Below are 22,823 nucleotides of genomic sequence, written 5' to 3'. Positions count from 1 at the left end.
ACAAGGTGCAAGGGTCAAAGGAATGAGAAGAGCCTGTATCAGATGAAGAAATGAAAGGACGAATTCAAGATGAAAAGGCATCAAAAGGGGTATTGTGCAATGGGTATGAACAAGCAATAAAAGAGCGGATCATCCCGCCAGGAGATGAAAGCAAAACAAAAATGTCATGTCGTCAATTCAGGAGCAGATGGTGGAACAGGTGAATCAATAGATGGTGCAATAGACGGCTCATCAGAGAAACCAATAGACGGGGATTCAACAGGCGAAAATACACCGTCATATTCAGTGGAAGGACTTAGCAGGCCACGACGACTCTCGCCAACCTCACCCAATTCTTCAGGTGCGAGGACTCGGCCACCGAGTTCGACGTCTTGGACATGGACATTATACTCAAGGGCCCTTTGGCCTTCCTTGATCAACTCTTCTGTCCATCCCAGGCAGCGCTTCAGACTTTGATTCATCTTCTGACTGTCCGCTAATAGTTCTTGGTGTCGTGCAAGGTCAAGCATGAATCGTTTCTCGTCTTGGGCACGGTGCTTAGCATCATGCTCGGCCAACGAGCCCGGACTCGCAACACCATCATCTGCAAGAGAATCTTCGTCACTAATATCCGACATATCATCCTGTGATCGCATCGAAAGTTCGCTGGCATCTTCGTCCATTTCACTCGTTGTTGAAAGAGCTGCTCCTGAGAATGAACGATTTGATGGAGCCATTGAAATGCGGCCTGAGCGACTCAGTCGTCGGAATCGGCGGAGCTCAGCATTTTGTTTGCGCATTTCTCGCTCGAGGGTGCGGTTAATGGCAAGTAATGAAGAGTTGCTGATCTCCAAGTCCATGATCTTGCGCTCGGTGCGCGCATTCAGGGCGGCCTCACTGGGGCCCTCTGATTTTCCAGGACTTAGAGGTGCTTGGGGATATGTTTCGTTCGAAATGGTGGACCCGTTCATGGAGGAGCCATTGCTGAAGATTCGAGGGCGAAGAGTCGGGATCTGTTCTGACATCACGGGTGCCGACCCCTCGCTAAAATAGTTACCAGAAACAATAACTGGACTTGATCGTAAACTGTCGGGTGGAAGAGCTTGGTGGCTCGAGTCGACACTAGATGATTTGGTGTGTCCTCCGATTGGTGGTCTATCGCTGATTGTACTTGACGGGGAGCTGAAACGGTGGACTATCCCAAGACCTTGATCGGCGTTTGGAGGGTATGAGGATTTCGTAGCATCTGGTGGCGAGGAGGTGGCATCTGAGAGCTTAGGTGAACTGAGGCGTGGTGAAGGGGAAGCTGCTTGTTTCGCGGTGGGCAAGGGCCGCGAGTAACCTCCAGATCGGCGTTTTACAACAGACGATGTGGTACTCGACTGGTCTCCCAGTGACTGGCGTTCTTGATCTCCATTCGCGTAAACAAAGGTTGAAGCCGGGGACGCTTTCCCCTGAGGTCTTGTTGCAGGGCCTTCCACCTCGGAGGGATGTGATGAACGAGCGTCCGACGCATGAAAGAACAAGGGCGACCCCGATGCCATGTCGGAGAAGGAATTCGGACGTGAGATAGGCTGGTTTTCCGCCGACAGCGTTGGAGCCCTCAAGCTCCTTGATTGCGCCGGTTTGACCCCGCGAGCCGGGCTGCGATCAGTTCGGCGGCCATAGCCGATTGTTGATTGGGAGTAAGGTGTATGCGGAGAAGAAGCAGAAGGTGTATTTGTTGGGGAAGCGTTGGTACCATCTCGACGAGTGGTTCGGGCACCTGATCGTGGAGTAACATTGGCACTCAGGAAGGTCGGGTGGACCGCGGGGGAGTCTTTGGAGGGGGTGGAATAGGGGTGATCGGGTTGAGCGAGGCGGCGACCTGCAGGGAATCCAGGCCCCGGACTTGGACTTGCAAGCTTCGGTGTCAAAGGCGTTTTATTCCGGTGAAAAGCAGCGCTGAGGGTGGGCGTGAACGGTTTGGCGAGATTGCCATTGTTTTGTTTATCGAAGGTCATAGTTGCGGGGAGTGCTGGGTCTGTTATGGCATTGCGAGCCACAGAGCATCAGCATGGTGCCACATTCAACAATCAAGCACCAGGATATTGAGATCTTCAGATATTCAGGTGGCCTGATGGGAGAAGTCAAGAGAGAGAATCAAGTCACGAAAACATTCCCGCCCGATTGGGTTTAGGGTGGCGCTTCACCGCAACGTGGAATTCCTTACTTCCGACTATTGAAGTGGTTTGTGATATCACGATTCTATATGCCTTGCTATAAAGGGTGCTATTATTGTTATGGATTGCTAGATGTATTCGTCGTGTTCCTCGCACTTGGGCAACCCGTTTGTGTCTCTATTCCGACTCTAGTGCCTGTCAAGTGGAGACTGGAAACACGGTGAGTCTGTTATTGATGAAAATCACTGCTAAGGGGGCACTAAGTTGTTAGACTGACACTAGCAAACGTCAGGGCCATTGTGAAGTGAAGGATATTCAATCCAAGAATTTTATTGTACAAGTTAAGATCGCAACGGCTCACTGGAAGAAAAGTCGCTTCTGCTTTGGGTCTGTCTCAGGGGGACTAGGCTGCGGTGTCTTCCTTTTCCGACTACCTGGGGGTATCGAGTGTGTTGTTTCTTCTGTAGTGTCCTGCACCACTTCACGTATTGTCTGTCTTGAGAGACAGAAATCCATATGCTCGTTGAAGGTGCGATCATCAGCAATCTGGGGTCGGGCACAGATTGGACAGTCCCACATTGGAGATGGCTCAACTGTTTCGGACGTAGATTGCTCTGGGACCGCAGATTCCTCTGACTCACGGGCGACAGAAACAGATGGGGTCTCTTGACTAAGGGTCTCCAAGTCATTCATTTCATCTTGGATCTCCTGGCGAGCGGCTGATTCAAAGGCCTCTTCGGCATCAATCTCGTGATCTGCCTTTTCTGTGGGTGTAGTTGCGGAGGTGGGCTCTGCAGTGGGTTTGGGCTGCGTAACCACGCCGAAGAAATTGATTCCTACTTTCTGGGTGCTGACCAGGTTTGAGCAGCGCAAGCCAAGAAGCCGGAGCTTCATTCCCGGAATGTCTCTTTCAAGCTTCGCTAACATGGGTAGAGCAAATGTATACAGGTCTTTTGCGATACACACCGGACGAGATGGCGCTGTCTGGCGGGTTATCACTTCGAAAGTATGGAGTTTCACTTTCAGGGCGAGCGTGCGGCCTTTGAATTGAGTCCGCGTGAGGTCCTTTTCAAGCTCCTGCGCAGCCCACCAGAGTTTTGCTCGAAGTTCCTCTTTGTCTCCAATTTCGTGGAACGTAGTCTCTGTGCTGACGCTTTTGCGTTCATGGGTCTCCACCGGCTCAATCTTGGTGCGCCCGAGGCCGAGGTAGCATTGTGCCAAAAATTGGAAAGCCTTTTCTCCAAATAGCTTGGTCAACAAAGCACGGTGTGGGTAGATATCTCCACACGTCTTGACGCCGATGGATTCCAACTCTCGCTCGAATACTCGGCCAACACCATTGACTTTGCGTACTGGGAGACTCCGCATGAATTCCATAATTGCTTGACGCTCGTTCGGAACCTGGAATTGACCATTCGGTTTGTTAATATTTGAAGAAACCTTTGCGATTTTTGCATTGGCAGCGATTCCAGCGGAAACAGACACCTTGGTGGTCTCCAGGATCTGTGCACGCATCCTCCGGACAGCTTCTTCTGGCTCCAGCTGATTTTCATCACAGAATGCAGTGATATTCAAATAGGCTTCGTCGATACTTGCACTTTCAAAAAGAGGATCGTACTCGGCCAAGATAGCGCGGATTTCCTTGGCTTTTGCGGTGTATTTCTCATAGTTTTGAGGCAAGAGAACAAGCTGTGGACACAATTTCTTCGCAACAAATGAAGCCATGCCACTGCGGACACCAAACTTTCTTGCTAAGTAGTTGCAAGTCGTCAGAACGCCCTTGCCAACTGCCATAGGTACCGTCTTCAACTCCGGTCGGTCAAGCTCTTCAACGGCGGCGAAAAACGCGTCACAGTCGACATGAATGATATGTTGAGAGAGATCGCGACTCAACTCCAACTCGGCCAGGTATTCATCTGCGCGTCGTAACTCATGGCTCAGGTCTAGCCGTTCTAACCGTGCCTTTTCTTTCAGAATTCGCTCAATCTTAAGCGTGAGATTTCGATCACGGTCTTGTTCGTGATTGAAGAATTTAGAGCCCTTGGAAGCATTGTAGATAATTTCCGACACCTGGGATCGAGTTCAGTGGTCAGTCAATAGACTTAGATCCAGTAAGCAGCGTACCTTTTGCTGATCGACCGAGTCCTGACCCGCTTTCGTTAGAGACGGGCCAAGCAGTTGATATTTCAGAGTGCCATAATCCTCCGACTCAGGCTCACTGGCAGGCTTTTCGCCCGAGCAGTCCATGGCTGAAGTACATGTATTCACTGGCTTGACAGTGACGAGGCGCAGGATGGAAACGCCAAGTCACGTGCCCACGCGTTTCAATTTCACGTGCGCCGCCTGAGCTCCTCCATTTCCCGACATGCGACATGCGGGCTCAACATGTGGATTCTTGATTCGAGCGGTGACTTTCTGGAAGGTGAGTTTGGTGATCTGTTGACTGTGCAGTTGCTGATAATGTCCAGGGAAGCGCGTATGGCTGCGCCCCGGAAAGAAGTATTTATTCGGTCGATTCCAACGAGACGGAGGTATGGCCGACATCAATGTGATCGAAGATCAGACACTGACTCTTGATAGTCCGCCATGCCGTCAATCACAACTCCATATCTCGCAAGCATATGACCATCGAGATTGCTGCCGTCAAGCCGAAGGATGGAGTACGATTACCACTCGATACTCTGGATTCTGTTGCTGACGGGAGGTAGATGTCACCACGTGCACGATCAGATATCACCATAACCGACCTGCAGTCCAAGAAGGGAACGATTGTCGATAATAAGAGGATCGAAGGCGAATGCAAACTGGAAAAGGCCGATGAGCACATCATCCAACTGGCCAAGTACCAGCACACGCTTCGGTATGTACGTCTGACTGAAGCGTACGATGATGGCTGACAAGATTCTGTAGAATCAAATGGGAGCCAGTGGTATTCAGTTTCTCGTTCTCCTCCAGAGAGATGCGAGCGAGTGATCCTCTGATCCATGTTCGTTCACGCTTAGAAGACCTCGATATCAAGACCGTCATCGATTACCTCGTCGGCCACACAACTCATGTGGTACAGAGTAAACGGAACACTGCCAAGGGTCTACAAGCTCTTGTGAATGGAAAGTACATTGTTAATGATTCATACATCGATGCTGTCGTCTACGCCGCTACCCCCAGCGATCTCGAAAACCTAGAGTCTCTCTGTCCTCTCGAAATCGATTTCGAATCATCGTGGCCAGATCCAACCGAGCACCTGCCACCCGCCGGCAAAGAGCCTGTCAACCGACCTGCTACCGCTTTCGCTCCGAATCCCGCACGTCTCAATGTCTTCGAGGGCTACACATTCGTTTTTGGTGATCGATCGCAGTTTGACAATCTCCAGGCGCCAATAAACAATGCGCAAGGCAAAGCTCTCCTCTACGAAGTAGAAAATGGAGTGACAACGGCAGCAGAGATTGTGCGATTTATGGAAAAGTCAGCACGGGGAAATGGCGTGGGTAGCGAGCGTCGAAGCTCCGGTGGTGTCGTTCTCGTTCGATTCCGATCACCAGGCGAGCATGAGTCCTGGTCGATTGAAATTGGAAACGAGGTGGCTTTGATGACAGATCAACGTGTTATCGAGCAACGAGAGTTCCTCGATGCTATCCTCAGTAACGATGCCTCCCCCCTCTGCCGTTCCTTGCCTACAGAAGCGTCCAGCCAGGTTTCTGCACCTACTGCCCAAGAGGCTGGCCTGCCGAGTGAGCAAGAGGTGGCCAATAATTCATCGGTCTCACCACCTGGGCCTGAGCCCAGCCAGCCTACTCAACCATCAAGATCTCGGGGTAGAACTCCCCGCGTACGCCCCTATGTCAGCAAAATGAAGACATTTGATGATGGATTTGACATGGAGTCCATTCCAAAGTATGCACCTGTGGAGGAAGATGACAACGTCGGCACTCAAGTCATGGATGTGGACACTCAAGAACCGGAGCACCAAACTCAGCTCCTGGACACGGTGAAAGAAGAAGCTGAAGAAGACTCGGTCTCCGATCTTCTCCCTGGGGCCCGTGCAATGAAGCGTCGTCGTGCGGAGATGACCCACAATCGGACAGAAGATCAAATAGCCGTCGAAACGGAAGCCCCCAAACGGAAGCGTCCCAAGCTCGATCTATTAGAAGCTGCCCGGAAGCACCTCGCAGAAGAGGAGGAACAGCGCAAGGCCACAGAGGACTCACGCCCAGCCGAGATGGGCGACGTGGACGTCGATCAGTTGAAGAACCTCGCCATTATCGAAGAAATGGAAATTCCTGTCCGAACACCACCCACACGAGTGGAAGAGACGACTGACCGCTGGGAAGCGCGATGGAACGGACGCAAGAATTTCAAGAAATTCCGCCGAAAGGGCGAACCCCGTAGTCGTACTGTGCAGACGGTCATCGTTCCCCTTGAGGAAGTGACGCGCAAAGACTTTGGGATCGGCGATCACTACTGGAGCCGCAATTCCCCTGAGCACCGAACCGAGCCAGATCGGTCTGGCGAGAGTCCGCGTGAGGCTCCACCGTCCGAGCTATTGGCCCCTGCACGCGCATCGCCTGGAGCCACCCCAGATCCAACCCCTCGGCGAAAGAGAGCTCGTGCGGATGACTCGGACAGTGATGATGGGCTTCGATTCCGGTTCAGGCGCAAGCGATAGGATTTATTTTGCATTTGTAGCGTATTCTGTTCTGCATAGATACCCTCTATTTTCCTGCACTTCCAAGGTTGTATATGCCGTGTAGATCTATTCGACATAGTATTCTACTAGTGAATCTACTAAGCTACTAAACCACGTGTATTTCAAATAACTGACAGTAGTATAATTTCCAACGACAAGACATCCATGCAGTTGGGGTTTGATATAATCTTCAAGTTTCAGTTGATTCATGTAGAGTGCAAGTATAAATAGTCAACATCGGTCTCGACCCCCTCCTCCTCCTCTTTTCCATCCTTCTTTATTTCTCTCTTTTTCTCTTTTTCTTCGACTTCTCCTCGCCTTTCTTTATCTCTTTGTTTTTTTCCGTTTCGGCTTTATCTCCCTCCTCCCCCTCTTGTCCTCTTGTCCCGACGCGCCTCATTTAGCGCCCAACCGCCTGATCGTCACCCCTCATCATTTATCAACTCCCCGTGTCTGTGTGTCTGGGGTCCGTTTGTTCTCTTGAGACATCACTCGGTGCTGTACGGTTCCGATTTCAGCTTCAGCTGCCATCATACCACCGCAATCAGTGGGTATATGCGTTGTCCGACATGACCTGTTTGTTTGCTGATGTGAGAAGATTTGGCTAGAACTTCATCTACTGAAAAAGAATACGACTCACGGATCCCAACTTGAACCGCGCCCCCACCGAGAAACTCCCCAGATATCTCTTTGTCGCCATGATCTCCGCCCCGCCCCGGCCGGTGTCGGTCAATTCGCTTGCCAGAGCTCCAGCACAGTTACCCCTTCCAAGCAAGACGGCCCGCAGCACAAGCGCAGAGATCCCATTTCGAGACAGTCACTCACTTCCTGTCGTTGAGATTGATACTTGTGTCCCCGCACCGGTCCCCACTTCGCCCGGACTCGGCAGAGAAGAGACCCAGTTCGCGAATCTGCCTATCGAAATTCATGAGAATATTCTGGATCACATCTTCGGTGAGAGAGCGGCTGCTTCCGCAAATACCAAGTCTTCCGCGCAGAACTGGAGCAAGGCTTTTCGTCATCCGCGGCGCAAGGCCCTCTCAAATCTCGCCTTGATCTGCCGGGTGTGGACTCCACTCGTCCAGAGCCGCATTTACAGACACAGTATGTGACGACCGAGCAGGGCCTGGCATTGTACTGACTGAATTCTACTTTAGTTAAGGTCAAAGGAACCCAGGATGGCTTGGCCGAATGCGCACGATGGTTCATGACGAGTCCACACCTCATCCTCCACGTCCGTCATATTGAGGTTTGGATTCCAGTCTGGGGTGACCGAGTCCATCGTCCCCTTGTTACTCGTCCTACTGTCGAGCCTGCCCCATGGGGGGATCCCCTCGTACAGGGGATGATGGACTGGTGGACTCAGCCTGATACTCAAAGCACAAACGAAATCCACTATCACATCGCTTCGCGGACTGCTACCCTGGAAGAAATCTTTGAGCTTGCCCAGAGATTCTTCACCGCTGCCCGCGTCCTTACGCTCGAGGGAGGCCACTGTAAAAACCCGCCCATGGTCCAGCATTTCAGAGGCCTTCCCGGCCGGTCGACTTCATTTTTCAGCTTCCGGCGTCTTCCCGTGCTCAGCAACATCGAAACTCTCGTTATGCGCGGCGCCTGGAACCTGATGCGCGATTTCGAAGACTGGCATCACATTTCACGGGCGCTTCCGGCGTTGCGGGAATGGCATTGTTCTTACGCCCAACCCCAGCCAAATGCCTACCTCACCATGATGCACATCTTGATTCGTCCTCCAGCTACAATTCGACATCTCAATCTGACCTTGGAGGGTTTCTACAACAACAAAGACGCTACGCAGACCTCGTTCCTCACTCCTCGAACCGTGCTTCCGCCAATCTGCACGTTACTTGGCCAGTCGGCTCCGCACCTAGAGTCTCTTTCATTCACAGGGAGAATCTGCGTGTGCCTCTTCGATGCCATGAAAACCGAATTGGAGAAGATGACGTCGACTCCCCGTCTGAAGTCCCTAGACATTGTAGTCAAGTCATGTTGTCGTGATGAGCCAGCCAACAAGAACGATGTCGTAATGCCCCCAAGCCAAGAATTGTCCGGGATCAACAACATGAATTTCATCAACATTTTCGAATCAATTATCATCGGAGCAGTCGAGGGTCTAGCCGGCATGCCGCATCTCGACTATATTCGGATCCGCTACATCGACCTGGACTCGACCTGTCCCCTACTCAACCCCTACTTCCAACTCTCCAACAATAAATGCACCGGTCTATGGAGCCATGACATCCTAAACGCTCTCCAGGTCAGCCGCCCCGATGCGCACTACGTCGAACTCGCAGACGGCATCTACCCTCAATATGGAAAAAACAACCATATTGTCGGAGCCATCTACCCTCGAACTCGACCGCAAAGCATCAATGCAGCCATGTACAAAATAATTGCCGACGTGAACAAGTTCTAAGCCCGGGATTTCTCTAATCGATTTGCAGCGTTCTGAATGGTTTTAATATTGCGTCCTGACATTTAGCCAAATACCCCATCTTCCTTGTTTTTCATTTCTTGAATCATGTGTTTATCTCTGTTGTCACTTAACATGCTAAAAAATACCTATCTGGTTGCGGTTCTTTCTTTTGTGCGATTAGGGATTCCCTCCGGAAGCGCGGTGCTGCACGTTTTCGGGTCTCGCGACCCTGTGATTCGAGTTTGTCCGAATGAGATCGATCTTATCTGATCAGATTGATTGTGGGAGCATGTGACAGTTTGATGCGATCAGGTTACGGTGACAAAATACGATACGTCGCTCCAAGCAGTCACCATGGAATCCGGGCTGTTATGGGTCTGGGTGGTCACACATATTCCATGTGATCTGGGCTCGCAAGGACTAAATAATGTACTGAGTTCAATTGCACTTTGTCTAATCTTATAATACATGTGGTAAATAGCGGTCTCGCTATCAACGTAGTTTGCGGTCTTCCTTTTCACTCTCAATCTCACCTGCACCCTCTCCTCCGTCTCGGACGATGATACCCAAGATCCAGACATTCACGGCAAAGAAGAACAGCCCCGCGAGGAACAGTCCAGGCACGAATGAGGGGAGACCTAGGAATTCAAGGTTGTACCCTTGCGATAGCCAGAGAGCCTATATGTCACGTTAGAAGGTAATCATAGCGGCGAGAATAAGTGATAACCTACCTGCCCGATGACCCAGAGAAGAGCAGCCGAGATACCCAGGGTTGGCCTGCGGATAAGCGAGGAAGAAGGGAGGTAGAATGGTAGCAGAATGAGGTACCAAAGGAAATACTAGACAAGTCAGCAACCATTCGAATCACCTTTGGGACGTAACTTACTTGGCTAGTACACACTTTGTTGAAAGTAACAAAAGTGAATGTCTGCGCAAGCATCGCAGTGGTCAAGCTCTTCTTTGCCAAGACAAGCGGCAGGGCAATGACCACAAGGACCAACTGTGGCAGGAATGCCAAGGCCTCAAAGTGAGTCTCCGCTCCACCCGCTGCAGACAGGTATAGCAAGGTGCTATAGGGAGAGAAGTTGTGGCGGTGGTCGATGCGAGTCAGATGGTGGAAGAAAGTATGTTGCAGAAATGGCGTGCCATACTGAAGATACATGACCAAGTTCAAGGCCACAAAGCTCATCAGTGCCGCAAGCGTGAACTTCACACGAGACGGCGTGATGAAACCAATAACCCGCGCTACGAGACCTGACCCGGCAGACTGAGCCCCGTCGCGCTCAGCATCCCACCACCACAAAATGGAAACACCATAGATGAAAGGATAAATCTTGAAATGAACAGCAAGGCCTAAGATCAGACCGGCTACAACGGGCTTCCTCGTCAATGTCGCCCAAAGCAACGCAGCAACAAGCACACCAAGCAACCCCTCAGAGCTACCACGTGTACTGATATTGGCAACCATAGGATTCCACAACCAAACAGCAGCAACATAACGCAGCGCCCTCTCAACAGGGAAGCGGAAGCAGCGAACAAGCAACTGGACAACCAGCCACCCAGCCAGGACATCCGACAAAGCAAAAAGCGCCTTACCAAAGGCAAAAGTCAACGCGGACCAAGGCGCAGGACCCTCCCAAGCCGTAGGAACAAGCATCCACGCCAAGAGCGGCGTATAGCGATACGTGTCACGAGCATAAGGCGACTGGCCCTTTGAAACATAGCGCGCAGCATCAGTGAAAACCATGTAATCGATGTCGGTGTACTTCACGGCGGAATGGGCGTCCTGCCAACCACCGTAGACAAGAAGGATGAGGCGGAGAGCCGTGGCGGCGAGGAAGACCCGCGTTGGCGAGCTGAATAGAGACATTCTCTCTCTCTTTCCTTGCTTTTAAGAGTTGAATTTCAAGATATTAAGAATCGCTAGACTGGTTGGTGCGGGTAGCGCGCATCATTAGGTGGCTTTTGACCCCCTTAGCAGATATCGTGGCTGGATTGACGAGCTGGGCAGCCACCCGCGTTTCCTCCTGTATGATATCTGTGGTGACAGTACTTGATGAATGAATTCAATGTCACTCAATGCCAATTCGTTCAGCGCATGTTGTTTACGTGGAATCGAAGAAGCTATTTTCCGCGACGAGCTGAGTCAGGGTGGTCCGTGCATGGTTGACCCCGGATTTCCTAGAGGTATAGCGTCACTTCTGCTCATTTTCTCGCTTGGGCTGCTTCTGTGTGTGACTATCAGTTACAGATAATCAGACAATTATTGATGTCATTTTTTCTTGCTTATTGGCTGGTTCACAAGGGAATCAAAATATAAGCAAATGAGAAACAAATAGGGGTTCTAACTTACCAGATCTCGAGGCTCTCTTAGTATACCTCATTATATACACGGTGAAGCATGAAGCACGAAGCATGAATCATACAGCGCGAGTACACTATTGATCAGGGTTTTGTGGAGCGTAGCATCGATGTAATATCTCTCATACTTCCTACTCCCACCGCTGTGGTATCAGGAACCACCAGCGAGGCTCTTCGGACTCAGATGCTCAATCTGCAAGACAGTAAGACTTATTGCTAAGAGAAACAGCTTGCGCATCAACCGGAATGCACACCAATCAAGTCCAACCTCCACTGATCGTCAAAGTTTGTATAAATGCGGGGGAAGCGCCCCATTCTTGGAACTGCGGGGATTGGATCAACTTAACGTCTGCAATATACTCCGTACATCTAACTGCACGATGTGATGTCAGGGCTCTCAATCAGCCACACAGAGATGGTGGCTACTTGCAGGTTCTCCAAGCGAGCCAGTCAGATTCTTGTCTTTTGGAACCGCTGCAGGTAATACGCCATTGAGGGGTCGCTTGCACTTGGAGTTCCTGAGACGCAATCTGGGGCTTTATCTCATTTGCTTCATATCTCGATAGACCGAGGAGTTCATGTGAAAGGTAGACCGTCCGAATGTCCTCGGGTTATGTTTACATCCCGGCCCTGTCAGCCGTTGAGGTCTTGCTATATTGTTGAATCTGTAGTCTGGGATATACGGATATGTGCCTACCCTCTGAGGAACTACCAAACAAGAGGAATGAATAGACTCTATGGAATATATCTCGACATTTCACTGTTTATCATCTCGTTCGAGACCAAATTTGGGAGGTATATTACTTACACCTTGTAAGCTGATAAGTACCTCCGAGGCACCGAGGCGATCTAGAAGAACGAGACCTCGACTTAACAACCTGTGCAGGCGCTAATGTAGATGTGAGCACACACCCTAGCCAAGACCGTACACAACTGGGGCCTGCATCAGACCTCTCGCGTAAGATAGACTGCCCCTTTTGAAATTTGGCCGTCAGATTGGAATCTCTGGATCTGGTAGGTCTTCCAGCAGGTGATAAGTCTTGTTTTTGTTGCAAAAGCAACATGGACTAGCCATTGATCTAATGAAAACTGGCCTAGTTCGCCTAGTTCCAAGGAGAATACATATCTTACAGACAAAGGTAGGGTAACCCTGAGATACTCACCAAGTATGTAATATACCTGGACCGTGACGGGTGATCCCCCGCAGAAAGCAAGAGAGTGCCCACCAAGTTATAAACCTAATAGTCTCCCGGTCCTCGGTAATTTTCATAGACATATGATATCTGTATAGAGCTAGCGTTTGTTTATATAGAGAGCTTTCTTCACATCCCTCTGGCCAATTCACGTGGACCTTCGTCATGGCAAAAGAGGAGGACAAGTATATCATTGGAGGCAATCGGGGCCTCCTTTACCCAGGACCCGATGACCTTGCAAAGCTCGAACAGATTGAGTCGTCCACGAGGTCAGCTACCAGGAAGGACAAGTTCCGTCGACATTGCAGACGGTTCTGGCTTTGCTACTTTATCGGCAATGTCATCTTTTTAGCTATTTTCTTGCCTGTTTTGTATGTGATGCCCGTTTTTCTCGTCCTTAGATTCAGGCTAACAAAACAATGAAGCTTCCTAGTTGCTATCCCAGCCATCGCCCAACTTGTTGTCAACAAATCCAACCTGGTAGTGGTCAATGCAGAGGTGATGCAACCAACACCAGACACGGTACAGATGACTCTAGCAGCAAAAGTGGATTTGAAAATTGCACTTGGTGTTCGCATAGAGCCCGTCAAATTCTACACATTTGTTCGTAAATACGGCCACGAAAACGCTTGGGGAGCAATTGATATCCCTGGTCAAACGATCAAAGGGAACTATACTTTGGGAGTCAACAAACAACATACGCCAATCCTTAACTCGACTACCTGGCAGGCCTTTGTTCACGACACTGTCTTCAAAAAGGAGACAACCTTGTCACTTTATGGTGTCACATATGGATATTTGGGGGTCTTGAAAAATCACATTACTATGGACAAAGAAGTAGTTATACCATGTGAGTCTTTCAGTGTCTGCTTTTGCTCATTATTAGGCTAATAAGTTTCAATAGCTTTAAACAAATTTGACGGATTATCTATTGCGGATAGTACACTCATCCTACCAGCACAAGACGACGGAACCAATCTGATCGCCAATCTGACTCTCCCAAATCCAACCGCCCTCTCCTTCGAAGTCGGCACCATCACACTCGACCTCAAAAGTGGAGATACAGACCTCATCATCGGCAATGCAACTGTCGACAATGTGACCCTCCGACCCGGAAACAACACATTCCCACTCAAAGGCGTCCTCGACCTCAAAACAGTAATATCAAACCTAACAGAAGTGATCAGTTCCCAAAGCTCGTCACTCAAGAACGGGAACCTAGCCCTAACAGCAATGACGCGGACCATCGTTTCAAACGGCACACTAATTCCATACTACACCAACGTCCTCAGCCAGCTACCCCTAGTAGCAAACGTGGGAATCGCCGACGTCCTCAGAAACACACTGGCCTACCTAGGCTCCAACGACAATCTGAACCTGACCGGTGCGCTTTCAGGCATCACCGACAATATTCGGAGGCGCGCACTGAACGGGCCGGTTGGCAACGGTAACGCTGTTAACCGGATTGCAAGTCTGAAACAGAATAAGCATGTTCAGAAGGTCTTTGAGGATGAGGATGATGATAAGCGAGACGCGATGATAGATTCGTTGGCGAGATATTATGCTTCTTTATGAGATTATTTTGTTTGGAGTTCTCTTGATGATACCTTTATAGCTTGGCCAATGATTGGTTTTTATGATATTATGAATTTTGGGGAGATTATTTTCTCGTAGGACTATCAGGGCTTATTTTATAAGTGTGAGTATTTTAATGGCTATTCACTGGCCATGAAGTTGGCTGTGGAGAATAGATCAACGCTCAAGCATCCAATACAATAATGGACAAGTGGTAGGACCCCTTGTCTGTGTCGATCACCTTTGATACATGTATAAATGATCGATTTCGACTGCAACCCCCGCATCTCTGAAGAACCGGTTTCGTGATGAAAATCCTTGGGCTAAGTGTGCCAGACAAATTAGGCTGTAAGATATATGTCAGTTGATTATGCAAGTCGCAGTCATGGTCAGGGATATCGGAGTATTTCTCGATATGAATAGAACTAATGCAAAGACGGTAAGCTGACTGCATACTGTAAGTGTTGAATAATTACATAGAACCCTTCATTTCCAATGCGCCTTGTTCTAACATGCAAATAGAGTAAACCAAAACTAAAGTGGAAGTTCTCAGTAGTAAAGGCCCTGATTTACAAGATACCCAGGATCAGACATGGGATCGAAATACGGCTGTTCTCCGTACTTTGGTCCTTTTTCATGTTCGGGCGTCAGCAACATGGCATCATTGCGCCCATCGATGTCCGCGGCAATCCCTGGCCACAGATTATTGTCACTCCAGCTCAAATACTCCCATAGATACTGACCCCCGGAGTCGTTTTCAAAGGGGGTACTGAGCGGGTCGAGGAAACCGCTGTCAGTCATGGGCATAGTAGTACGAGCAGGCTCAGATGGCGAGAACATAGCCGACATATCCCGACCAGCAGGAAAAGAGCCACTGAGAATACCAGCAGAAGTGTTTGGATCAGGGAGGTCCTGTCCACGCTTACTCGCTTCGTATATTCGTGAGATGGCGTCCAGCGACCTCTTCGCCGTATGTCCAAATGACTGCATGCGAGCAAGAGTCATCATAGCAGTCTCAACCTGCGCCTGGCAGGACTCAACAGAAGCACGCGGGTCATCGACAGTAGGGTCATTAAGGAACAGCCCGACCAGCGGAACCATGGAAGCCTGGAAAGTCCACCAGACAGCATTCCAACCACAAAGCTGGTTCAGCTGAGCGGTGGCTGCGATATTCTGAATAGATTGCTGCGCCACCTCGCGACATTTCTCGATGGCTGTGCGCTCCTCCAGCCGCAGGGCAATATATGGCACGCGCCGCATAGCATAGCTGAACAGTGTTGGTCGGTAGAGTAGTATGCGCTGATTATAGTACCGCCACCGCATGACAGTGCGAACAGTGTTGATGGATTCGGAACATGGCTCGTGATCTTTGAGGATGGCGGGGAGGTTATCCCACCAATCAAGAAGTTGGGCGTCCGCGTGAGCCATTTCTTGGTGTTTGACTAGTGGTGCAGCGGCCAGGGATTCTTGAACTTGGGTTGCGATCTTAGCGAATCGGATGTTTTCGACGAGGGGTAGAATACCGAGGACGCTTTCCTATTCATGTGGTTAGCATAGTACACCCTTGTGAAGGGAAGTATATTACCTTGTCTCGGCAGTGGGGAGGTTTGACAGTGATGGTTGAACCGTATCGACCCATACTAGGCCGGCCCAGTGTCATGCAAGCCCATGTATCCATGCAGAAGAGAGACCACCAGACGCGGCGCTTCAAATCCATTGAAGCGATTTTGGCTGGGCTTGGAATTTGACGAGTCTCTGCAAACTCTTTGTGCAAGCCCAAGGCAGCTGCCATGCGCAGTGAAGCCCCCATGAGGGAGTATGCCAGGTTTGGTTGACTGATATAATGGCAGTACCAGCCTCCGATGAGACCGAGCGCCTGGATAGTTTCAATGTGAGAGCTTCCCAAGGAGCTGATACTCAGGTGGTTCTTGCATCGCAAGAAGTATGTTTGGTGCGTCAGGTCATCAGGGCCCGTAGCGGCGATGCTACCCAGAGCAAGAACAATGTTCAATAGGGCAAGCCAGTGATCATCTCTCCGCCGGCCAGCACAGTAAGCCTCACGGAAAGATCTCTCGTCGATCATAGGAGCAAAGGCTTGGAAATAAAGGAAATAAGCGTCCAGCATTTGCATTTCTGATGGCGGAATCGTGGGTTGAGGAGGTGTAATAGGAGTATGATGTGGCCATCCAGTCGCTTCGTGCTGTTCGTTCGCAGGTGTTCGAGAAAAGTATGACGCACAGCCTGGGTCTAGCCAGACAATGACTTTGATAGCGGCTTGGATAGATGAAACGCCCAGGTAGGATGAAGGCTGTCTGGTTGAAAGAGACAGCGCGTTAACGTCGTCTGAGACGCCTTCGACTAGATCTGTGGAGCTGGCATTGCGGCTATCTGGCAGCTCCTCGGGCATACTTTGCAGCGACTCGAGATTGTCATCGTCGTTTGACAAGGGCGAAACATGGGCCTCTATTGAAGCCGAAGTAGCGGGTGATTCGGCATGATGAGAGTGTCCCTGGACTGGGGGCCCCGCGACAGTCGTAAGCTCAAGAAGTTTCTCCCGGGACAAATTAACCAGGGAATCTGGAGAGAAGTTGGGGAACAGCTTCTCGAGGATACTTCTGTATTCCTCCAGAGTTGTAGATAGTTTTTCCACATGTCTATGAGATTGTATTTAGTACATTGGCAGGCATAGTAGACAAGATAGGTGACTCACCTCCGCGAAGGCCGCGGATCTGAATAGTGACATTGATCAGACTTCTTGTACCATCGACATGCCTCACAGGGCTTCTCGCCATCGCATTTGATCTTGCGATGGCGACAGGATGTGCAAGCACGTAGCGTTGTCACACGGCGACTGATGGACTCACGCCGTTCACTTGTAGCCCGGTTGCGGGCAGGCGTTGCTGTTGTTGGGTTCTCGAAACCCTCAAATGTATGGAACATTTTGACAGACAACAAAAGATTACAGAATCAGAGGTTTAGCTATCTGACCACACGGGTCACTGTGTGGGCGACATAGGGGGTGGAGATGGAAAGATCGTATGATAGAAGGGTGTTGAGGTACATAAATGAAGGGATCAAAAGATTAAAGAGGAAAATGCAAAAAAGCCACTAGAACCGAAAGGAAATAGACGAAATATAGGCTGATCCGCTTAATCTCCCCGCATTTTCTTGTCTGGGGATGCAACTTGTCTGTCCGGTTCACCCGGTTGGCACTGATTGGTTGTATAGTTATACGATCTCCCTCCTTGATATATTCTAATGTCCTCTCTACAACTTCTTCCATTTTCAATGGCCTTGAAATGGGAGTCCGCGTCAGCAAAATAATTCCCGGCATATAAAACCAGGATTGGATAGACATGGGTCGCGACTCCCGAAGCTGCATCATTCTACCGGAGTGCCACGCGCATGACCAGGGGTGCAGAGTGACGCTGGGTAATTTCGCTTCTGCATGGTCTTCACACGCCACCTCCATGATGCAGTGGGGTTTAGAGAGGGGCCATTTCCCCAGACTGTAAAGAGTCCTTTGGTAGAACCGAACCCTGCAGACAGACGATCGTCTGGGGAAACCGTCATCTGGGGAACTGCAAAGGCCGAAAAGGATACCGATGCAGGATTCTGACTGCGAATTATGCCCAACTTCAAAGTTCCTTTGGACCGGATTTCCGCCCCCATAATCCAATCATTTCCTCCTGGACTAGGCACATGTTGGGCTCTAGCTCGGCGGTTCCCTTGATGCTGTGAGGGAATTTCGAGTATGAAGGGGCTCGAGCCTGACACTGGATCAGGAGGGCCGTACCTGGTTCTGCGAGAGGGGATTCACTGCCGAGACGTTTCGCGGGCGCCATGTCTCGTTTTGGTCAAGGGCCCGAGATGGGACTCCGGTGAGAATCATTCATTTCCGCCAATGATTGTCGGCATGGAAGACAATGTTTCTTTGTAACTGAAAAGTGAAAGACTGTGGGAGGGGAGTCGATATGTTATACCATAGACTCCAACACAACTGAGTCAATACTTGCTCATTGTTTGAGCATTCGACCAAGTGCCAAGCCTCCCAGATGAAGGGTGCCCGTTGAAGTCGATCATTGGCTCGGTTACAAGTCATGCATGTAATGTTCCGGTTAATCAATAAGCGTGGCATGAGAGGCTATGCGAATGGCCGAAAGAGGGCGTGTGCATAGATGTGGAAGAGTGCCATATGGGCGCCTAAATCGGAGAAGCGGAGTACATTAGTTCTTGGGAAAGGGTAAGGATAGAAATAATGCACGGCATTAGAAGCTTGACGGGGAAATTGCCGTTAACAAAGGAGGTTAGAGCAGATCAGTCCCGGATGATGAGGTGCATGAACTGAGAAGCTGGCAGTTGAGAATTACACAGTGGTATGTGATGTGTATTTGCAATGAATTTGTATATGATAGGTACCACTAGTCCACGTTTGGCACGGAGGGTCCTTGTCCAAAGAGGAAGGCGCGTGGGGAACCTCAGGCCATCAACCAAGTATAAAAGTGTCAATCTGGGGAAAGCTATTCTCTTCGTGTCAACCATGGCTAATTTTGTAAATCTGTCTACTGGCTGGTCCTTCAGGGACCGAGATGCTGATGAATGGCTGCCTGTACCTGCCATTCCATCCGTGGTGCAGCAGGACCTGATTGCTAACAAAAAGTAAGCTCTCTCTATAGATAGCACCCATAATCTGGTACTGACCATTGTGATTTATAATAGGCTTGATGATCCCTACATTGGATTCAAGGAATTGGATGCTCGCTGGGTCAACGAGAAGTCATGGGTCTATCGCAATGTGTTCTCGAAGCCAGCTGCCCCGGCAGGTTCCGCAATTGTGCTAGTATTCGACGGACTAGACACATTTGCTAAGGTCAAGCTAGACGGAAAGTCCATTCTCGAAAGCGACAACATGTTCCTAGGCCACCGGGTAGATGTGACCAAAGCATTGGAAGCAGAAGGCGAGCACACCCTCGAAATCGAGTTCGACTGCGCCCTTCTCAAAGCCCGCGAGCTGCGGGCCCGAGATACAAAGCACAGATGGGTCGGTTTCAATGGAGATCCAGCACGCATGGCAGTGCGGAAAGCCCAGTACCACTGGGGCTGGGATTGGGGTCCAGTGCTAATGACCGCGGGCATTTGGCGCGCTGTCCGCTTCGAGATATACGAGGCCCGTGTTGCTAGTCTGTGGCCTCAGGTCCAGCTGGCAGCGGGTCACCAAACAGCCGAGGTGACTGCCGTTGTTGAAGTGGAAAGCATCGTGGACGAGGAGTATACAGCCCAGTTTAAACTGGGGCTTCACGGGAAAGAAATCGCAAGCCAGAACATACCCGTGTCTAGGAATACAGCCCAAGTCAATTTCCGAGTCAATCAGCCTGCTTTGTGGTGGCCACATGGGTATGGCGAACAGACTCTGTACGATGTATCGGTGGTGCTACTTCGCAACGGTGAAGAGGTCGACTCGTCATCCAAGAAGTTTGGTATACGAACTGCTGAGGTTGTTCAACAACCTGACAAGCATGGAAAGTCTTTTTTCTTCCGCATCAATGGAATGGATATCTTCTGTGGTGGTTCGTGCTGGATTCCGGCCGACAGTCTTTTGCCAGCCGTCAGTCCTGAGCGATACCGCAAATGGATTGAGCTCATGGTGGCTGGCAGACAAGTGATGATTCGGTATGACTCCTTGCTTCAACGTTCATGTGGATTGAACTAATGATGATAGGGTCTGGGGTGGCGGCATTTATGAAGACGACGCCTTCTACGAAGCGTGCGACGAGCTAGGCGTGTTGGTCTGGCAGGACTTCATGTTTGGCTGCGGCAATTATCCAACATGGCCCGAGTTGCTCGAATCAGTCCGTCAGGAGACAATTTACAACGTGAAGCGCATGCGCCATCATCCATCTATTGTGCTCTACGCTGGTAACAATGAGGACTATCAGGTCCAAGAGTCAGAGGGCTTAACTTACAACTACGAGGACAAGGACCCCCAGAGCTGGTTGAAGACCGATTTCCCGGCACGATACATTTATGAAAAGCTTCTCCCAGAAGTGGTGGCTGAACACTCACCCAGCACATTCTACCATCCTGGCAGTCCATGGGGAGATGGTAAGATATCGTCGGACAAAACAGTTGGGGATATGCATCAGTGGAATGGTCAGTATGTCAGAGCAAAATACAAAGTATATGCTAACGACAGAAATAGTGTGGCACGGCACGCAAGAGAAATATCAGATATTCGATACACTCGGCGGTCGATTTAACAGCGAGTTTGGCATGGAGGCATTCCCTCATGTCTCCACAATCGACTATTTTGTCGAGAAAGAGGAGGACAAATTCCCTCAATCTCATGTGATCGATTTCCATAATAAGGCTGATGGCCATGAACGAAGACTGGCGACGTACCTCGTAGAAAATCTGCGAACCGCCACAGACCTCGAGGTATGATCTATTCACAACCTCGGCTAGTTTCATGCTAACATATGCAGACCTACATCTACCTCACGCAAGTCGTGCAAGCTGAGACAATGATGTTCGGCTACCGAGGTTGGCGCCGACAATGGGGCGACGAGCGCCACTGCGGTGGTGCTCTCCTCTGGCAACTAAATGACTGCTGGCCAACCATCTCCTGGGCGATCGTGGACTACTTTCTCAAACCGAAACCAGCCTACTACGCCGTCAAGCGAGTTTTGAACCCAATCGCCGTTGGAGTCCGCCGAGAACACCACGACTGGAGCGTCGCACACGCCCAACCACCCAAGACGAGCAAATACGAGCTCTGGATTGCCAGCAATAAACCCGAGACCGTCCATGGCAGCATTGAGTTGCGCTTCCTATCTGTCAACACAGGCCGTGATATCCGAGCACCGATTGTACACGAGAATATCACCATCACGGCCAATGGAACAACGGATATCATCACCGACGGTGTCATCGACCACATCGCCGAGCCAGAGCCACACGTCCTCGCAGCACGGTTGTGGGTGAATAACCAGATCGTGGCACGGGATGTCGACTGGCCACAGCCATTCAAATATCTCAATTTGACTGGACGACAGCTGGAGATTCAGAGACAGGTGGGAGTAGCTGGTGAGACAGTCTTGGTTATCAATGCCCGCAAGCCAGTTAAATGTCTTGTCTTTGAGGAGCAGGAGGGTGTTCTTCTTGAGGATAACGCCATTGACATTGTCCCTGGTGATGAGCAGACTGTCAAGGTGACAGGTCTTGGGAAAAGCCCTCTTAGGTATCGGTATTTGGGGCAGGAATCTTGTGAGGTTGTGGCATGAGCGGCAAGCTTAGTTGGAATATAGCATTGACATGTCAGTAGCTTAGTTATCCGAATTCAAGCCAAATTAAATGATCTCAGTACATGTCAAATATCAAGTCTAGCGTGGAGTGAAGTGACGAAGCAAGTGGGATCTGCGGAGATATCTCTATCTCTTATCGTGGAGCTCAACTCAGCAACCTCCCAACTTTTTGCTAAATGGGCACCAAACGCGACTGGGAAGGTCAGCCACTCGAGCTGCATCCTAAAGACACAAATATGACCGACACAGAGGGACCTACAGTCCTGTCCGTCTTTGAGAACTTCCGCGACGAGCTGGATGAGCACCATGACCGCCGCGAACGAATCATCAAGAAAAGTCGCGACATCACCGCGCTGAGCAAGAAGATGTACGTCTCTTTCTCAATTATCTCCAACACAACTAACAGAACCCAGCATTTTCGCCCTCCAACGTGTCCGCGCAACCAACCAACCCCTCCCACCCAAAATCGCCCAAGAGAACCAAGTCCGCTTCGACCAAATCCACGCCCTTTTCGAAGCCGTCGTCCCAGAACAACTGGGAATAAACAGCTGGCGCTACCAACGCCAACTCAGCCCAGGCATCCAAGAATTCATCGAAGCCGTCTCCTTCGACCACTACCTCCGCACACAGACACTGATCTCACACGCCGAAGTCGCCACCCGCGTCCCAGCCCAAATCCTCGTCACAGAAGAAGACTACCTATTGGGCCTATTCGATCTAACAGGCGAGATGATGCGCTTCGCCGTTCTATCACTAAGCTCCGGCAACACAGCCGCAACCAAGACGGGCGAAACTGTGACAGAATCCAAGGCGCCCACACTCTCACCGTCACAGGGTGACATCGTCATTGATCTACGGGCTATGCGTGCACGCTTTGAATCGCTCAGTGTACCCCGTCGCCATAACATGCTCCGCGATCTGGCGAAGAAGCTGGAGGTTATGCAGGCTAGTGTTGAGAAGGTGGAGAGGGCGGCGTATGGGATTCTCGTTCGTGGGAGTGAGAGGCCCAGTGGATGGACGCCTGATCTGTCTGCGCCTGTTGAGGTGGAGAGTCACTAGATATGTTTTCTCACGATCTGATGATCTATGCTTATTGAATGATATCCCGTTCTCTGCAATTTGAGATGGGTGCTA

General features: G+C 50.3%; 10 protein-coding genes across 10 annotated transcripts; 5 read left to right on the top strand and 5 right to left on the bottom strand.

Annotated features, from left to right (window-relative positions):
• Window positions 1-164: 164 nt before the first annotated feature.
• N7446_008884 (uncharacterized protein) lies at window positions 165-1,982 on the bottom strand (the record flags this gene model as incomplete). Its single annotated transcript, XM_058517629.1, has 1 exon — window positions 165-1,982. The coding sequence occupies one exon, from the start codon at window positions 1,980-1,982 to the stop codon at window positions 165-167; it is 1,818 nt and encodes a 605-aa protein (XP_058371275.1).
• Window positions 1,983-2,498: 516 nt separating this feature from the next.
• On the bottom strand, window positions 2,499-4,388 carry N7446_008883 (Y-family DNA polymerase; the record flags this gene model as incomplete). Its single annotated transcript, XM_058517628.1, has 2 exons — window positions 2,499-4,211; window positions 4,266-4,388. The coding sequence occupies 2 exons, from the start codon at window positions 4,386-4,388 to the stop codon at window positions 2,499-2,501; spliced, it is 1,836 nt and encodes a 611-aa protein (XP_058371274.1).
• A 104-nt stretch (window positions 4,389-4,492) lies between these two features.
• On the top strand, window positions 4,493-6,879 carry N7446_008882 (DNA damage response protein RcaA). Its single transcript, XM_058517627.1, has 5 exons — window positions 4,493-4,563; window positions 4,610-4,672; window positions 4,722-4,801; window positions 4,850-5,001; window positions 5,052-6,879. The coding sequence occupies exons 1-5, from the start codon at window positions 4,527-4,529 to the stop codon at window positions 6,802-6,804; spliced, it is 2,085 nt and encodes a 694-aa protein (XP_058371273.1). The 5' UTR covers window positions 4,493-4,526; the 3' UTR covers window positions 6,805-6,879.
• Window positions 6,880-7,523: 644 nt separating this feature from the next.
• Window positions 7,524-9,259, top strand: N7446_008881 (uncharacterized protein; the record flags this gene model as incomplete). Its single annotated transcript, XM_058517626.1, has 2 exons — window positions 7,524-7,929; window positions 7,983-9,259. The coding sequence occupies 2 exons, from the start codon at window positions 7,524-7,526 to the stop codon at window positions 9,257-9,259; spliced, it is 1,683 nt and encodes a 560-aa protein (XP_058371272.1).
• Window positions 9,260-9,751: 492 nt separating this feature from the next.
• Window positions 9,752-11,129, bottom strand: N7446_008880 (glycosylphosphatidylinositol-alpha 1,4 mannosyltransferase I; the record flags this gene model as incomplete). The annotated part of the gene is made up of 3 exons (XM_058517625.1): window positions 9,752-9,937; window positions 9,991-10,098; window positions 10,146-11,129. 3 exons carry the CDS (start codon window positions 11,127-11,129, stop codon window positions 9,752-9,754), a joined length of 1,278 nt encoding a protein of 425 aa, XP_058371271.1.
• Window positions 11,130-12,978: 1,849 nt separating this feature from the next.
• On the top strand, window positions 12,979-14,388 carry N7446_008879 (DUF3712 domain-containing protein; the record flags this gene model as incomplete). Its single annotated transcript, XM_058517624.1, has 3 exons — window positions 12,979-13,184; window positions 13,239-13,663; window positions 13,718-14,388. 3 exons carry the CDS (start codon window positions 12,979-12,981, stop codon window positions 14,386-14,388), a joined length of 1,302 nt encoding a protein of 433 aa, XP_058371270.1.
• Window positions 14,389-14,937: 549 nt separating this feature from the next.
• On the bottom strand, window positions 14,938-17,328 carry N7446_008878 (uncharacterized protein; the record flags this gene model as incomplete). Its single annotated transcript, XM_058517623.1, has 3 exons — window positions 14,938-15,924; window positions 15,974-17,042; window positions 17,099-17,328. The coding sequence occupies 3 exons, from the start codon at window positions 17,326-17,328 to the stop codon at window positions 14,938-14,940; spliced, it is 2,286 nt and encodes a 761-aa protein (XP_058371269.1).
• Window positions 17,329-18,026: 698 nt separating this feature from the next.
• N7446_008877 (uncharacterized protein) lies at window positions 18,027-18,233 on the bottom strand (the record flags this gene model as incomplete). Its single annotated transcript, XM_058517622.1, has 1 exon — window positions 18,027-18,233. One exon carries the CDS (start codon window positions 18,231-18,233, stop codon window positions 18,027-18,029), a length of 207 nt encoding a protein of 68 aa, XP_058371268.1.
• A 695-nt stretch (window positions 18,234-18,928) lies between these two features.
• On the top strand, window positions 18,929-21,668 carry N7446_008876 (beta-mannosidase; the record flags this gene model as incomplete). Its single annotated transcript, XM_058517621.1, has 5 exons — window positions 18,929-19,047; window positions 19,108-20,058; window positions 20,108-20,538; window positions 20,588-20,823; window positions 20,871-21,668. The coding sequence occupies 5 exons, from the start codon at window positions 18,929-18,931 to the stop codon at window positions 21,666-21,668; spliced, it is 2,535 nt and encodes an 844-aa protein (XP_058371267.1).
• A 197-nt stretch (window positions 21,669-21,865) lies between these two features.
• Window positions 21,866-22,748, top strand: N7446_008875 (translin family protein; the record flags this gene model as incomplete). Its single annotated transcript, XM_058517620.1, has 2 exons — window positions 21,866-22,056; window positions 22,103-22,748. The coding sequence occupies 2 exons, from the start codon at window positions 21,866-21,868 to the stop codon at window positions 22,746-22,748; spliced, it is 837 nt and encodes a 278-aa protein (XP_058371266.1).
• Window positions 22,749-22,823: the final 75 nt, after the last annotated feature.

Source organism: Penicillium canescens, assembly GCF_028828765.1.
Source record: "Penicillium canescens strain IBT 15451 chromosome Unknown utg000005l_segment0_segment0, whole genome shotgun sequence".
Classification (NCBI taxonomy): Eukaryota; Fungi; Ascomycota; class Eurotiomycetes; order Eurotiales; family Aspergillaceae; genus Penicillium; species Penicillium canescens.
The sequence above is the reverse complement of the archived record's forward strand: the minus strand, read 5'-3'. Positions and strand labels throughout refer to the sequence as shown.

Excerpts from the sequence above, each read along its gene's own strand:
- N7446_008882 (XM_058517627.1), top strand. The coding sequence starts at position 4,527 with ATGTGGATTCTTGATTCGAGCGGTGACTTTCTGGAAG. Across the intron at positions 4,802-4,849 it reads CCGTCAAGCCGAAGGATGGA|ATGTCACCACGTGCACGATC; the intron begins GTACGATTACCA and ends GACGGGAGGTAG. Across the intron at positions 5,002-5,051 it reads AAGTACCAGCACACGCTTCG|AATCAAATGGGAGCCAGTGG; the intron begins GTATGTACGTCT and ends AAGATTCTGTAG.